Genomic DNA, 13708 nt, shown 5'->3' on the forward strand with positions numbered 1-13708 from the left:
ATAAAAAATTAAAATTAGAAAAATAAAAATAATTAAAATAACTTCATATCATATCAGAAAAATAAGTTCATTTCAGATCAGATCAGTAAAAATAAATTCTAATCATATCGGATGAAAAAAATAAGTTCAGATCAGATCATATCAGAAAAAATAAACTTAGATCAGATAAGAAAAATTGTGAACAAAACAAGGCATTACTCCTACGAGGGAACTCTAACCACAATAGCAGTTATAAGACAAAAGAGTGGTGAATTTTTTTTTTCTTCTAGTGGTACAAATATTGTACCTCTGTTACATATAATGGCTATAAATAGTACTACTAAAATAACTTATACTTTAGTAGTATAAAATACAAGTATAATAGTACATTAAAAATACTACTGTAAGTATATAGTAATATAAAAATACCACTGTAACAATAAAAAATCACAAAAATTAAGTAAATTTACAAGTTAACCCTCCTATATGCATTCCAAACAAATAGCAGTTATGCGCCTAGTTGCACTCTCCCTAAGACTAATAACTAATATAACATTAAAAATTGCTTACATAGCAACATATGTGTTACAACAATACCAATTTATCTCCTACATGACGCGACACTTGGCGAAAAACTGTAATGCCAAGTGTCGTTGTCTCGTGATCTGACCGCGAAACCGACTTTATTTATTAGTGACATATTCATATATATATATATGATATGATATTAGATTTCCAACAATCTATTCCCAACCTCATTTCTACATTTTAATCCTTAAACTCCCATTCTCACGTTCCAAACGACTCGTAAGGCTAATAACTAAAATAACGTTAAAAGCTTGAACCCTAAATTGAATTAAAAACCAACCCTAGCATAATCAACCGCCACTCCCCGCCATTGTTACAAAGCTCGAAGCAAACACCAAAATGGCAGCAACAGAAATGGAGGTCGAAGTCGAACAACAACCACTATCCAATTCAAACTCAACCCCATTAAAACGATTTGGCCTCAAAAATTCCATCCAAACCAACTTCGGTGATGATTACGTCTTCCAAATTACTTCCAGGTACTCTTTTTCTGCTGCAAATTTCAATTTAGGTTTTCAATTTGTTCAGAAATTCAATTTCATCATTCTATATTGTTTGATTTTGTGATGTTAAGGGAAGATTGGTCGGCTATGGCGGTTTCGTTGTCGAATGATTTGGTGAAGCTTTACTCGCCAACAACAGGGCAGTATATTGGAGAGTGTCGAGGTCACACTTCTACTATCAATGAAATCGCTTTCGCCGATTCTTCGTCGCCGCATCTTTTGCTTTCGTGCTCGTCTGATGCCACAATTCGAGCTTGGGATACTAGAAATCTTCAACAGGTAAATTTTGCTTAGAAATTGGTGTTTTATTTTCCGTTTAATTCAACTAATTATAAATAGTCCTCCTTTCTTTAATAATTGCAATAATCGGATAAATGTTACGGAGTAGTGTGTAAAATATAGTTGGGGGTATTTTCAATGTATATTTTTTTTCAAATTATTAACTCTTTATAATTATAAATAATGTGTTTTTATGCAGGTGTCTTTGATTAATGCCGGTCCATCTCAGGAGGTTTTTAGTTTTTCGTACGGTGGAGTAAATAATCTTCTTGCTGGGGGATGTAAAAGTCAGGCATGTATGGAAGTGCTCCTTTTTTAAAATTTTATGATGTTGATCATACGTTTACAATTGTAGCATATATGTGTTGTTTAGTTGGGACGTCGTGATATGGTTGTAGTATTATCTGTCGACCTTGGTCTTGGTAGTTGGGTATTTTGGGTAGCTAGCATTGCTTTCTGTATTCTTGAAGGATTGTGATTTGCATTGGACTCATATCTTGACCGAACACATTATCTTTGGATTGTGAGATGTTTTAACAGTTGGATATAATGTTTCATGAACAAGTAATGTGTCCATGATATGTTGAGATTTATAGAATATTGGGATCAGCTTCTGGATATAGTATTGTGGTTCATGATAAAAAATGTTGTGCTGTGTGCTCTGAAAAAGAGGAGGTTTTATTTTATTATCATTATTTTTTTTAATTTTATTTTTTGCCATTGATTGTATTTCCGTTACATGTTTCCATGAAGATACTGGACTAGAGAATGAATTTGTACCTTTAAGGGCTTATCTGAATAAGGTATAATTATTAAGGGGTAGATATTAATTACAAAGTGAACTATTATTCAGTAATTGACTTATGAGTAAAGGGTAATTTAAGTTTGTGGTTTGACATGTAGCTGATTAATACCGACCCAAACTCCACACCACACCACCAGCTCGGAAACATTCTTCGACCACCTCCACCACCTCTATTGACGACCCCAACAAAATGAGAAGAGAAAGAGAGTGACAGAGACTAAACCACCATTGAAGCACAAAATTTGGCTTTAAATGGTGGATTTTGATCACTAAAGTTCTAGATGGAACTGTGATGGTCAAGTTTGACCACCAAAAAGCCATTATAAACTCTTGAACTAATGGTGATGAAAGAAGAATGAGGGTGGTGTGAGAAAAAAATAGCGGTGACAAGAGAATGACGGTGATGGTGACTTGGTGTGAGAAGAGTGGCAGCGGTGAGAGAACGATGATGACAGGGAGATAAGAGCGGTGGTGATAGGAGGAATGATTGGGATTTTGGGACACTGATGAGAAAGTCAAAGCTTTGAGGATTGAAAAATTACAAAAATATAATGGAGAGTAAAAACTGCAGGCACAAAAATATAACCCCATTCCAGGCATATGGTTTAGCCCCATAGAAAATACCCCTTTTAATCATTCACAGCCTTTCTTGAGGACACCATACCAAACGTCCGTTGTAATGATGCACATGTATCTTTATGGGATACATCAAGAGATATAGCCTCAATTTGTTCAGGTCTACTTTGCAAGTTAACTTCATCACTATAAAAGATATTGGTGACACTGCTTTCACAATGACCTCTGCGCCAGTTCCTGCAATCAACTGATTAGACATCATCTCACTTGTAAATTCATGCAGATACTTATCTGGGATTGGAGGAATAAAAAGCAAGTTGCTTGTTTGGAAGAATCTCATGTGGAAGATGTGACTCAGGTAGTAGATGTATCTCTGTGTTTGGTAAATTGTAATTTCTCTTGTATTCTGTACCCATTTTCTAGTAATCCATAAGTCCATGCCCTCACACCCAAAAGGAAAATAAAATGAATATTTGTATATTCTTTTTCTTTGGACCTTGGTTGTTGCTGAGCATGTTGATTTTTAACAGGTCCGTTTTGTTCCTGGTACTCAAAACAAGCTTCTTTCAGCCTCTGTTGACGGTTTGATGTGCCTATTTGATACTTCTGGAGACATAAATGATGATGACCATCTATATTCTGTAAGTCTGGGCGCTAGTCTATTTTCTATTCACTCTGCTACAAGCCTAAATACAGAACATTTTGGATGTCTAATTATTTACCCTTGCTGAGATGAGATTTTCTCCTTTATATTTGTAGGTGATGAATGTGGGTACATCAATTGGAAAAATTGGGTTTTTTGGGCAAGACCATGAAAAGCTTTGGTGTCTGACTCATATTGAAACCTTAAGGTATTATTGACAGGTGATTTGCTTTCCTGGTTGTCTATCATCCTTCTGCACCATTGTTTGTAGCTCTTTGATGGGCTTCTTAGGAAGTAAGATTGATGATACTAATCTTAAATACAGAAGATGTATCATTTTATTTTATAAAAAACATCCCTAAATATTACTCCTTTTCTTGAGTTGTTTATAGTTGTAAACTTGTAATGTTTCATTTGAGAAGAGAGAAACTTTGACTATGAGTAGAAATCTATGTTTAAGAAAAATTAGTCATGTCTGGTTACTTTATTCGTCTCAATGTTTAGTTTCAAAGTATTAAATTTTTATAATACATATGTAAAGAATACATATAATAATCCTCAAACGTGTGCATTGAAAACAGTGTATAAAGTAAACAGGGATGATTCCAAGAAACTGTTGGAATATTCCCTGTTTTTAATAATATGGACAGTACAGAGTAACATTTTGTGCAATTAAGCCAACATATGATATATGATTAATGCTTGGACTGTTTTTCTAAGCAATCTTTTACTAATGAAATCGATTATTTCTAGAGGGAATAGTGGACAAGGATGTATACGTATATTGTACATGTATTAGTTATAGAAAACTGAATGACTGTATTGCAGTACTATGGTAGCAATTCAGCTATTATCTGAATTCACTCTTGTTGGTTACAATATACATCCCTTCTCTGCTTTAGTCTAAATTGTCCTCATATGTGCGTGTAATTTGGCATCAACTGCAGCGTCTGGGACTGGAAAGAGGAAAAGGTTGTAGCTGACTTCCAGGAAGCTCGTTCATTGACCTCTGAGAGCTGGGTTCAGGATCATGTAATGATGCTTAGCTTAAATCTACACGTTCTTTTTGATCTGGCCCATATTTATGCCTCTGGGAAATATTGTGATGCCTGCAGGTTGATTATTTTATTGATTGCCATTGCTCATCAGAAGATGATCGCTTATGGGTGATTGGAGGCACAAATTCGGGCACCATTGCCTACTTTCCTGTAAACTACAATGGGCGAGCTATGTCTTCCCCTGAAGCTATTCTCGAGGGTGGCCATGCTGGCATTGTCAGGAGCATCTTGCCTGCCCCTGGCTTGCCCGGACAGTCATCAAACAGTGGTATATTTGGGTGGACAGGTGGCGAGGATGGTCGATTATGTTGTTGGATGTCTGATGCGACTTCTGATTTGAACCGCGCATGGATATCAAGCTCCCTGGCAGTGAAGCCAAGTAAGACTCGCAAAAAATCTAGGCATCAACCCTATTAGCGATTGGTTCAACTGATATGTTTTCCGCTCTTTTGTATGTCTTAACCGGGTTAATGCGCTCCTATATTTATTCATTTGCCAGTGGTGACCTTTAATCCACCAGGTGTGTTTCATATTGTTTGGAACATAATATGTTATCTTAATTCTTTATCTTATTAGGGTTACAATTTTTGTTTAGTGAAATTTGTTATTCTATTTCGAAAGTTTCAAGATATAAGTAAAACTCTACATATGCAGATCAGGCTACTTACAAAGTTACATTCACGAATATACAAGGACCTCTGTGGAAAATAGATTAATGGTTTTAAAGAAAGAAGAATAAGTCTTGTGTACAAGGGGTGTATATTAATTTTATTGTAAAACGGTCAGTTTGAGCGTAATTTTAACTATTTTTATGGTAACTTTTACCATTTAGGGTAACTTTTAATTTTTTGTTGGTTTGAATTTTATTTTAATGTGTAATTTCTTATAGATGCGTGATTACATGATATGAAGACTAATACGATTAATTTAATAAATTATAAGTTTTTTGTAAGTTAAAATTTATTAACAGAAAAATAATAACTTTTGCTGTATAAAAAGGGTAACTTTAAGTTCTTTTAATATAAGTTTAATCCGTTTTACAATACTAATGTGCACCCGTCTTTTTGAGAATTTGTGAGAAAGAATGGTCTTCTTCTGCATTTACTCCCAATGTATGTCCATTTTCGAGGAAAGTATCAGACTATCAGCGTTCATTGAACCAAGATAAAGAAAAATTGCATGCACACTGGGGCTAGTGCTCATTCATTTTTTTTTAGTGACGGTAACATTTTAAGATCTAATTTCTCTTAAAAAGTCTGAACCCTATTTTTGGTGGGAAGTCGATGATGTAAAGTTACTTCTCAGCTACCTCACCCGAGTGACTCCAACAGGAAACCGATTCTTGATTCTCTCAGTTCAAGAAACAAGAACTACAACCAAACAGGCACTTGAATTTGATGCACGTATGTTGAAGGAATGGAGAATTGGAGATGAGAAAAACCTGAAACTTGGTTAAGGAGATTGTAGAAAGAGGTTTAAAATTGAGTGATTAACCTGTATACAAAAAAGTAATTGAGGTTAAGTTTTGCTAAAACATATGTTCCCTAGTTAAGTAGGGTATTTCATCTTACCTTAATTTAAAAAAAAAAATAAAAATATATTTATATATATATATGATGCCCTTGATATTGCCTATTTGCCTTTAGTAAATAGTATTTGTTACTGAAAATAAATAAATAAAAAAATATATATTTTAATTTTGTACACCTACCAATTTTAAAAAGCAGGAATAATTACGAGTGTTAATAGATGGCCTTTACTGAAACATATGCCTGAATAATAAACCAGAACAAGCTCTTGGCCCATAAAAAACTATCCAAGAGATTAATTTTGATAATCAATTATGCAGTATAAACTCAAATGAAATTAGTTTTTATAAATGATGACTATGTTTGCTATTCGCCACCAACAACCAAAGAACTATGCCTACCAAGTGCTGTAGATATATCACTGGCTTTCGGCCTTCACAAATCACAATGACCAGGTTGAACACTAAGTGAATCAAAATGACAATTCAACCACAGAAAATTAAGGGGCAACTCAAACTGTTATACAACCTACGGAAAGATACATTACATTATCATACTAGTAGAATCCACAAACTCAATATTTCTAATCACCACCTTGCACACACTGATTACCCTGTTTTGACAAAACGAGCTTAATTCCAAAAACGGTGGCTAATGCATCAAAACCAGCAAAACACCACCGCAACAAGTAGCTCAGCACAAAACCCAGCTGCATTTCATCTACCACGGCCTCCAACTGCCACAAAACAAAAGGATGATCTAAATTAGACTTTTCAAACCCAAGTGGCACGCACCATTCTTAAAATATATAACATTGGGCTGGGGGAGGTGACTTCTATAAACTTGGATCAGTATTGTATACCAACAAACTAAATACGCTGTAACATTTTCCAAGGGCTTAAACTTCTTCTAATTGGAAACTAGATTCTTAAAGAATTAAAAAAGAACCAAATCATACCTTTCCCACCAGGCTTCCCACCAGGACCACCCCGACCTCTGCCTCCAGCACCTTTACCTCCATCATCCATACCGCGTCCAATGCCTTTTAACTGCCGGCCAGGACCATCTTCTCTACCTCTTCCTCTCCCACGCCCTACACCAGGAGGCTTCCTATCTGGAAAGAGTAAATGCATGAATTAAGAACCATTGCAAAGGAAGATTATTCACTAATTCGTAAAATTTTCAATTTGCAATTAAATAATAAAATTGTGTAGCCTATTACAATTAAAATATAACAGAATAATACCTGTGCGGCTCTTCTCCTCCTGGACTTTATCAATGACCTGAAAAGCAAAAGCACCACAAGTAAATTAGACAACTCATCGAACACAAGATTCCGCAAAAAGGTACTTCCTCCGTTTGTTTTTAGTTGACACATTTCTTTATTCACGTTTGCCAATAAATAACTTCAACCATTAATATCTTTGATTATCGTTTAGCAAAATTTATAAAAAGTTTGATATTTTGAAATCATAAATTGAGATGAATCTAACAAAACCGCACATGACTTAATTTCTTACAATGTGCAAATTACATAACATGGTGAGTGTAAATAGTGCCCAAGTAAAAACGTGTCAACTAAAAACAAATATAGGAGGTTAATATGTTGTTCAACTATAAATGGAGCTACTTCAATATAATCGAAGCAGAAAGCAAGAGTAATTATGAAGTTAAGTCACTAATACAGAAGCATTGTAAGATTTGTAACATATAACTATATAAGGGCCATCTAATTGGAGGTACACAACAAACGAAATCATCTCCTCTATATTTCAAAGTATTTGCTTCAATTATTTTTCAGTCGTTCACCTTAACCTCCCCTTGAATCAGTTGAGCCCAAAAACCCCATTGGCTGATCAGGCACAACTCCCCCCCCCCCCCCACCCCACCCCAAAAAAAAAAAGACTTCCCAACTCTCTACTTCCCTGACCAACACATCTTCTAATTTCCTTATCACATCTGCAAATCCTATTTGTTTTATAGTACTCCATCATACCAGCATCAATGATAGACTACCTTGGGAACCCAAATTGGTTATCTTAAATGCTTCTACATTTCCTTAATCAATAATGAGCTTTATCCCTCTTTAACCAGTCTTCAGCATCCTCTTTGTTCTTTTAATTGGTGCTAGTAAGCTCTTCTTCCAAACTCGTGGTATTGTGCTTAACAAGTTTTTTACCCAATCAAAACCAACTTACCATCTAATACAAGAACTTTCTTAAGATTCATTTTCTTTAATACCTTCTGGACTTGCAATTTCAGAATTCTAAGCATATATCATCAATTGATTTCTGGATCTTCAGTAGAGATTCCTCTTGCCGGTAACACCCACTTGATTTCCATCAGGGAAAAAAATATCTATGTATCTTCCCTCCCTTTCCTTATTGTCTTCATCCTAGATTAGAATCCTTTGGAATTTCAAACAAATCACCACATGGTCCTTAATCCTTATTCAGTACTTTTTCTTCTCATAAAACTTTTCCTTAGCCTATCAAAAAACTCAAAGGCCAACTATTAAAAAAAAGAGGTCTTTGATTTTTTAACATTAAAAGAATTTTTTTTAAAAAAAAATTAAAAAAATAAAAAAAACACCCCAAACATTCTGATACTACAAAAACAAGACTTCTAGTCTAATTACCCTACAAATTGGTCATCCATCAAAAGGTCTTATGCTTACCTTACAGTCTTTATTTTTCCCACTTTCCTTCCGCACTCATATCCACCCCTTTTCTTCCCAACTTCCATTGTCAAGAAAGTTGAGCTCTACCTTTCTTAATTGGCTAATTCGTCTTAACTAAACTCACTATCTTCCCCCATCTTTTCCATGTGTGTGAGTGTCAATATGCGATCTCCACTCAGAGTAGAACAAAAGTGAAATAAAACAAGGATTGTTGACAAAAGCAAATTAGTGAGTTAAATTTTTTCTTGGTGAATAGAAATTTTTTTCAATTATTCAAAGAGAAAAAGAAGAAAATGAAAAATGTGTACTAAAATAGAGTGAAGGGTTGAAATCATATGCAATGTTTTCCAATGGGATAGCCAAAAATCTTATCCCATTTTGACAAGAAACTCTTTTTTATTGCATTCCCGTGAGTCCTTTATCCCACTATTAAGTCCCTTGTTCCCAAATAATCCCTCTTCCCCTGACAGTAAAATCAAAAATCTAAAATCTAAATACAGTTATTTAGTATCCATCCTTAAACTCACTCTCTTTTTATTTTCTCTTAACCATTATATGTGTTTGATTTGTAATCAACAATTACTAATTTACCATTGCACCAAAATCTACTAGGAACTTAATATTGGAAGGAGGATGTCAGAGAAAGTACAATATCTGTCACCAAAATTCTGAAATATTCTTATTTATACCAAAGTGTATATCAAAGTGGCAAAATCCCTCACTATAAATTCCACTTTAACAATACGACCACATTTTGTAAAGTCATCTTGCAACCTACCATTTTCTTTTTGTAAAGGGTGTAAATATATTTTGTGACACATTTCCATTTAAAGACTAGCTCCAAACAATTCTGGTGCAAATCACCAGAATGTAAATACTTTGTATAGAATTTAAAAAATATATATGGAGGGCACAATATTGGGTTGTACCAAGGCTTATGACTCCTTATATAAAAGCAATAATTTGCCAACCCCCCCCCCCCCGGGCCTCTTCCTAACTCCATCAATACCTCACCTCACCTCCATCGATTTCATTCCTTTCATTATGTCTCCTATTAGCTATTACCCCCTTAATTTCATTACTTCCAATCTAAGAATGCTCTACGAGAAGAAGTAGGAGGCAAACACTGAAAATTGAGATTGTTGAAAAGCATATTAAAACATATAGATGTTCTCATGGTATTACTTCAGTGAGTGGAGATATGTGGGATCTAAATCTCATACTGATTGGACTACTATGAAGATAACAATGGAAAATTATTTATTTACTACCATTCCTCTTTTGTCACAAATGAATCAACCGGGCTTCCTTTTGTTGAGAATTTGACAGGAGTGTCTTTGATGTTAATGGAAACCCAAAAAACACACCTCTTTTCTACATTTGGTGTCCACATACAACCTTCTAAGAAAAAGTGCCTTTCACTTACATTGTGAATAGGAAAATTTCACTTTTGCTACCACCAAAACACATGCATTTCACTTTTGCTACCCCTTTAAAATTTATTTTTATTTTACTACCACACAAAAACACCTTTGTTAAAATTTGCTACCACTTAACACTTTCAGTTACTATTTCCGTTAGTGAGATCCTGCCACCCTCAATGTCACCTTCCGGCCACCCCTCCCTCCTCAGCCACCCTAACTGCCTCCCCGTCAGCCACCAAGAAAAAAATATAATAAAAAACCCAACAACCAAAAAAAAAAAAATTAAACAATAACCCAGTCCCCTCCCCATCAGCCACCCCCGCCCTGCCGGCGGCCGGCGCCCAAAGCTTTGGCCGGTGCTGACGACCCTGCCCCACTCCCTTTCTCTTACCAACGCAGCCCACCCCCTCCTTTTTCCCCTTCTTGCTACCCCGACCCCACCCCGAACCGGAAACCACCCCCCTCCCCATTCCCCCACCACAATGCGCCGCTACTGCTGCTGCTCCTCCCTTCGAACAAGTCGCCCTACTCCCCAGCACCAAAAACCGGCACCTCTAACCCTAAACCACCAGCCCGAAACCAGCCTAAACGGGATTTAGGGTTTCGTTTATGGTGGTGTCGGCTGGTGTTTAAGGATTAGGGGTGGCTATTTTGGGTGGGGGAAGGGGAAGAGGAAGAGGAAGAGGATCGATTCAGGGTGAGGGAAGGGGAGGGGGACCGATTCCGGTGGGGGGGATGGGGAGGGAGGGCTGTTTTCCGGTTTCGGGGTGGGGGTTGGGGCAGCGAGAAGGGGATAAGGGAGGGGGGTGGGCTGTGTAGGTGGAGGAAAGGGAGGGGGATTGGAGTCTCCGGCGCCGGCCGGGGGGAGGGGGGAGGGTGGCTGACGGGAGGGGGCTAGCTGGCAATTGAAGATGGTGGGATGCGTAGGTGGAGGAAAGGGAGGGGGAAGGGTGGCTGACGGGTTGAAGGTGGTGACTCGGTTTTTTTTTTTAAAACATTTTATTTTTATTTTTATTTTATTTTTTTGAATAAACTTAACGAAACCTTAACAGATTTCCGTTAACTGGTAGCAAATATTAACAAATGTGCTTTTAGGTGATAGTAAAATAAAAATAAATTTTAAAGGGGTAGCAAAAGTGAAATGCATGTGTTTTGGTAGTAGCAAAAGTGAAATTTTCCTTGTGAATAACAAAACACAGCTTGCTAGACAGCTAAGTACAACAGTGTGAGGAAGTAAAGATTCAATTGCTGATTACAACACAGCCAGATCCCAAGGAGCAGACACTTACCACTCTCTCTCTCTCTCTTCTTTTTCTTTATTTTTTAGAGAGGGGGGTATAACAAATGGAAGCAAACAAACAATTAACATAGTAGATGTGTTCTTCTCATAAGAGGTTGTCATAGTAGATTTTAAAATATTTTTAGAACAGAAGTTGGGAACTGAAACAAGATTCCACAGTTTCTAATGCTCATTCCACTGCTATATGGTGGCAAATCTCCATGTAGGGGAGAGATATGACATCTGAAGTTTTTTGAAGGCCCCAATTCACCAAATGGGATGCAAGATTTGCATCCAGTTCGACCATTTAAAACATATTTAATTCCTAAGCAACTAAGTTAGTGTCTTTCTAATTCTATATTAACTTCAAGTGTAACTTAAATGGAATAACAGTATCACCCTCATCAGAGTTCAAGAAAATATAGATCAGAATATACGGTCGTGTAATATATTATCTTAAAATAGTACACAAATCTAATAAAAGATACATCCTTTACAATAGAAGAAATGTCACTAAGAATTTAAAATAGGCATGGAGGAAGATGAGTATGATTTTACAGTTGATGTCTAATCAGAATACAAAAAAATTGTATCCTTCACCATAATTAGAGTTCAAGATAATATTGAACATATTAAAAGGTCTGGTTTAATGTATTTGCTTTAATGTGAAAACAAGAGTACTAAAAAGAACCCACACTAGAATAAGAGAGCCCCTCAAAGGATAAAGAAACCTCTAAAACTCGTAATTCCATCCTATAAGATTCTAAATTAGGAGACAGGTACCATTACAGTGATTGTGAAGTTGTTGCATCATTGGAAGTTTAGATCCAACATGAGTATCAAATTTTAAAATACCCTTAGGTCTTATCATTGCGGACTAAAAAAAACGTGCTTCTAGGACTTCTTAAGTCCCAAACCGCTCGTCAATAGATATGCCCTCTATACTATAGACTACACAATTCAAACACCTTCCCCATAACCCAACAAAAACGAAAGAAAGGAGGGCGACAGGCAGGATCCTAACAAATCAATATGCTTTAATAAGCACTATATAACATACGCAACTCTCTCCAATGAAATTGAATCGAAACATTACCTCATCAGGCACTCGTAAATACTTGATAGTATTCCCTCGGATGTAACATTCAGGCATTCTCCAAAACCTATCTCCATCCTACAATTCAAGTAAAAAGAAGTCATATTTCACAGCCGAAAATTTGAGTAAACTAATCAATCAACAGGCAGAATAAATTACCTTAGAGGTACAGATGACTTCACGAAGATGAATATTCATCCATGTATCACAATTAACCAAATGCCCATTATATGTCTCCCCATTCTTCAATTCCACCAACTGTTGATTATTAAAAAAAAAATAAAAAAAATAAAAAAATAAATAAAATTGATTCAATTTTGGGTATATCCCAAAATTCACATAAAAATTCAAAATTAAGTTAAAAAAACTAAAATTTAACCAAAAAAAAAAAAAGTATTAAGCGTTCTAACCATAGGGTGGCCTTGCGCAGTCTTCAATAATGATAGAGGAAGCTGAAATTTTCAAGCATAAAATTGAATTATTTAAAAATATATATATAAGTAATATAAATCATAATAATAAGATAATCAACAAACATTAAAGAGAGAGATAAATTACCATTGTCAACTAGAATTAGATAAATCGATCAAAGAGCAAAGAACTGCAACAATTACCAAGAACAAAAATTGAAATTCAATTAAATTTTAGGGAGCGAATTGTGGATTCAAAGATACAATTAACTAGAATTTGAAAGAATTAAGCAATGAAAGAATATAAGAAAGCGATTAATACCTAGAAAGTGATAGAGTTCAACTTCTGGGAAAGTTTGAGTGTGCCCTAAATCAATCGAATCCTGAATTTGGGGAAATAATAGTGAGGAAGGGAGGAAAGGCGCGGCTTTGTACTCGAATTCCGAGGGAGTACTTCTTACTTAGTACTTCAATTTTCCAAATTCAACATATTTTAGGGTTTGTATTTAGGGGTTGTAAATTATTATTAAATCGTATTGAGAAAAATTAACCCCGACAGTCCCAACTTTAAAAGGTTTATACTATCGATTAACTTAGAGCGATCCTGGTATTGGGGTCTTTCGCAAAACGGTTTCAAACATATTTTTAACCAATTTGACCGGTTATTAGTGACACGTGGCTTATTTTCGTTAGATGTAGTTAAAAAAATTAATTCTCCAACCTTTTAAACACCTGCCCCCATCCGTTTAGGTAACCCGATCGTATTAAGCTGGAGACTGTTTTAAGAAGGACCTCAAAAATGGGACTGCCATGAGTTAATCGATAGTTTTGACTTTTTAAAGAAAAATGTCCATAGTTA

The 13708-nt window shown here is 35.6% G+C and overlaps 2 protein-coding genes across 3 annotated transcripts; one reads left to right on the plus strand and one right to left on the minus strand.

The window, feature by feature from the left end:
- The first annotated feature begins 783 nt into the window (after positions 1–783).
- Positions 784–5161, plus strand: LOC110739223 (WD repeat-containing protein 89 homolog). 2 transcript variants are annotated; one of them, XM_021919679.1, is made up of 8 exons: positions 784–1046; positions 1147–1349; positions 1549–1641; positions 3014–3088; positions 3261–3371; positions 3490–3581; positions 4321–4405; positions 4489–5161. In XM_021919679.1, the coding sequence occupies exons 1-8, from the start codon at positions 1019–1021 to the stop codon at positions 4846–4848; spliced, it is 1047 nt and encodes a 348-aa protein (XP_021775371.1). In that variant the 5' UTR covers positions 784–1018; the 3' UTR covers positions 4849–5161. The 2 variants fall into 2 exon arrangements, with proteins under 2 accessions (XP_021775371.1, XP_021775370.1); XM_021919678.1 differs by having other exon boundaries at positions 788–1046; positions 1142–1349.
- Positions 5162–6275: 1114 nt separating this feature from the next.
- Positions 6276–13382, minus strand: LOC110739224 (sm-like protein LSM4). Its single transcript, XM_021919680.1, has 8 exons — positions 13172–13382; positions 12998–13040; positions 12850–12891; positions 12599–12697; positions 12440–12517; positions 7207–7243; positions 6919–7074; positions 6276–6696 (listed from the first exon to the last, which is right to left on the minus strand). Exons 2-8 carry the CDS (start codon positions 12998–13000, stop codon positions 6677–6679), a joined length of 435 nt encoding a protein of 144 aa, XP_021775372.1. The 5' UTR covers positions 13001–13040; positions 13172–13382; the 3' UTR covers positions 6276–6676.
- Positions 13383–13708: the final 326 nt, after the last annotated feature.

The sequence above is a fragment of the Chenopodium quinoa genome, unplaced genomic scaffold, assembly GCF_001683475.1.
Source record: "Chenopodium quinoa cultivar QQ74 unplaced genomic scaffold, ASM168347v1, whole genome shotgun sequence".
In the NCBI taxonomy this organism is placed as follows: domain Eukaryota; kingdom Viridiplantae; phylum Streptophyta; class Magnoliopsida; order Caryophyllales; family Amaranthaceae; genus Chenopodium; species Chenopodium quinoa.

Excerpts from the sequence above, each read along its gene's own strand:
- LOC110739223 (XM_021919678.1), top strand. The coding sequence starts at position 907 with ATGGCAGCAACAGAAATGGAGGTCGAAGTCGAACAACAACCACTATCC. Across the intron at positions 1,047-1,141 it reads GTCTTCCAAATTACTTCCAG|GGAAGATTGGTCGGCTATGG; the intron begins GTACTCTTTTTC and ends TGTGATGTTAAG. Across the intron at positions 1,642-3,013 it reads CTGGGGGATGTAAAAGTCAG|ATACTTATCTGGGATTGGAG; the intron begins GCATGTATGGAA and ends AAATTCATGCAG.
- LOC110739224 (XM_021919680.1), bottom strand. Across the intron at positions 7,244-12,439 it reads ATTTACGAGTGCCTGATGAG|GTCATTGATAAAGTCCAGGA; the intron begins GTAATGTTTCGA and ends TTTGCTTTTCAG. Across the intron at positions 6,697-6,918 it reads TGGGAAGCCTGGTGGGAAAG|TTGGAGGCCGTGGTAGATGA; the intron begins GTATGATTTGGT and ends GTTTTGTGGCAG.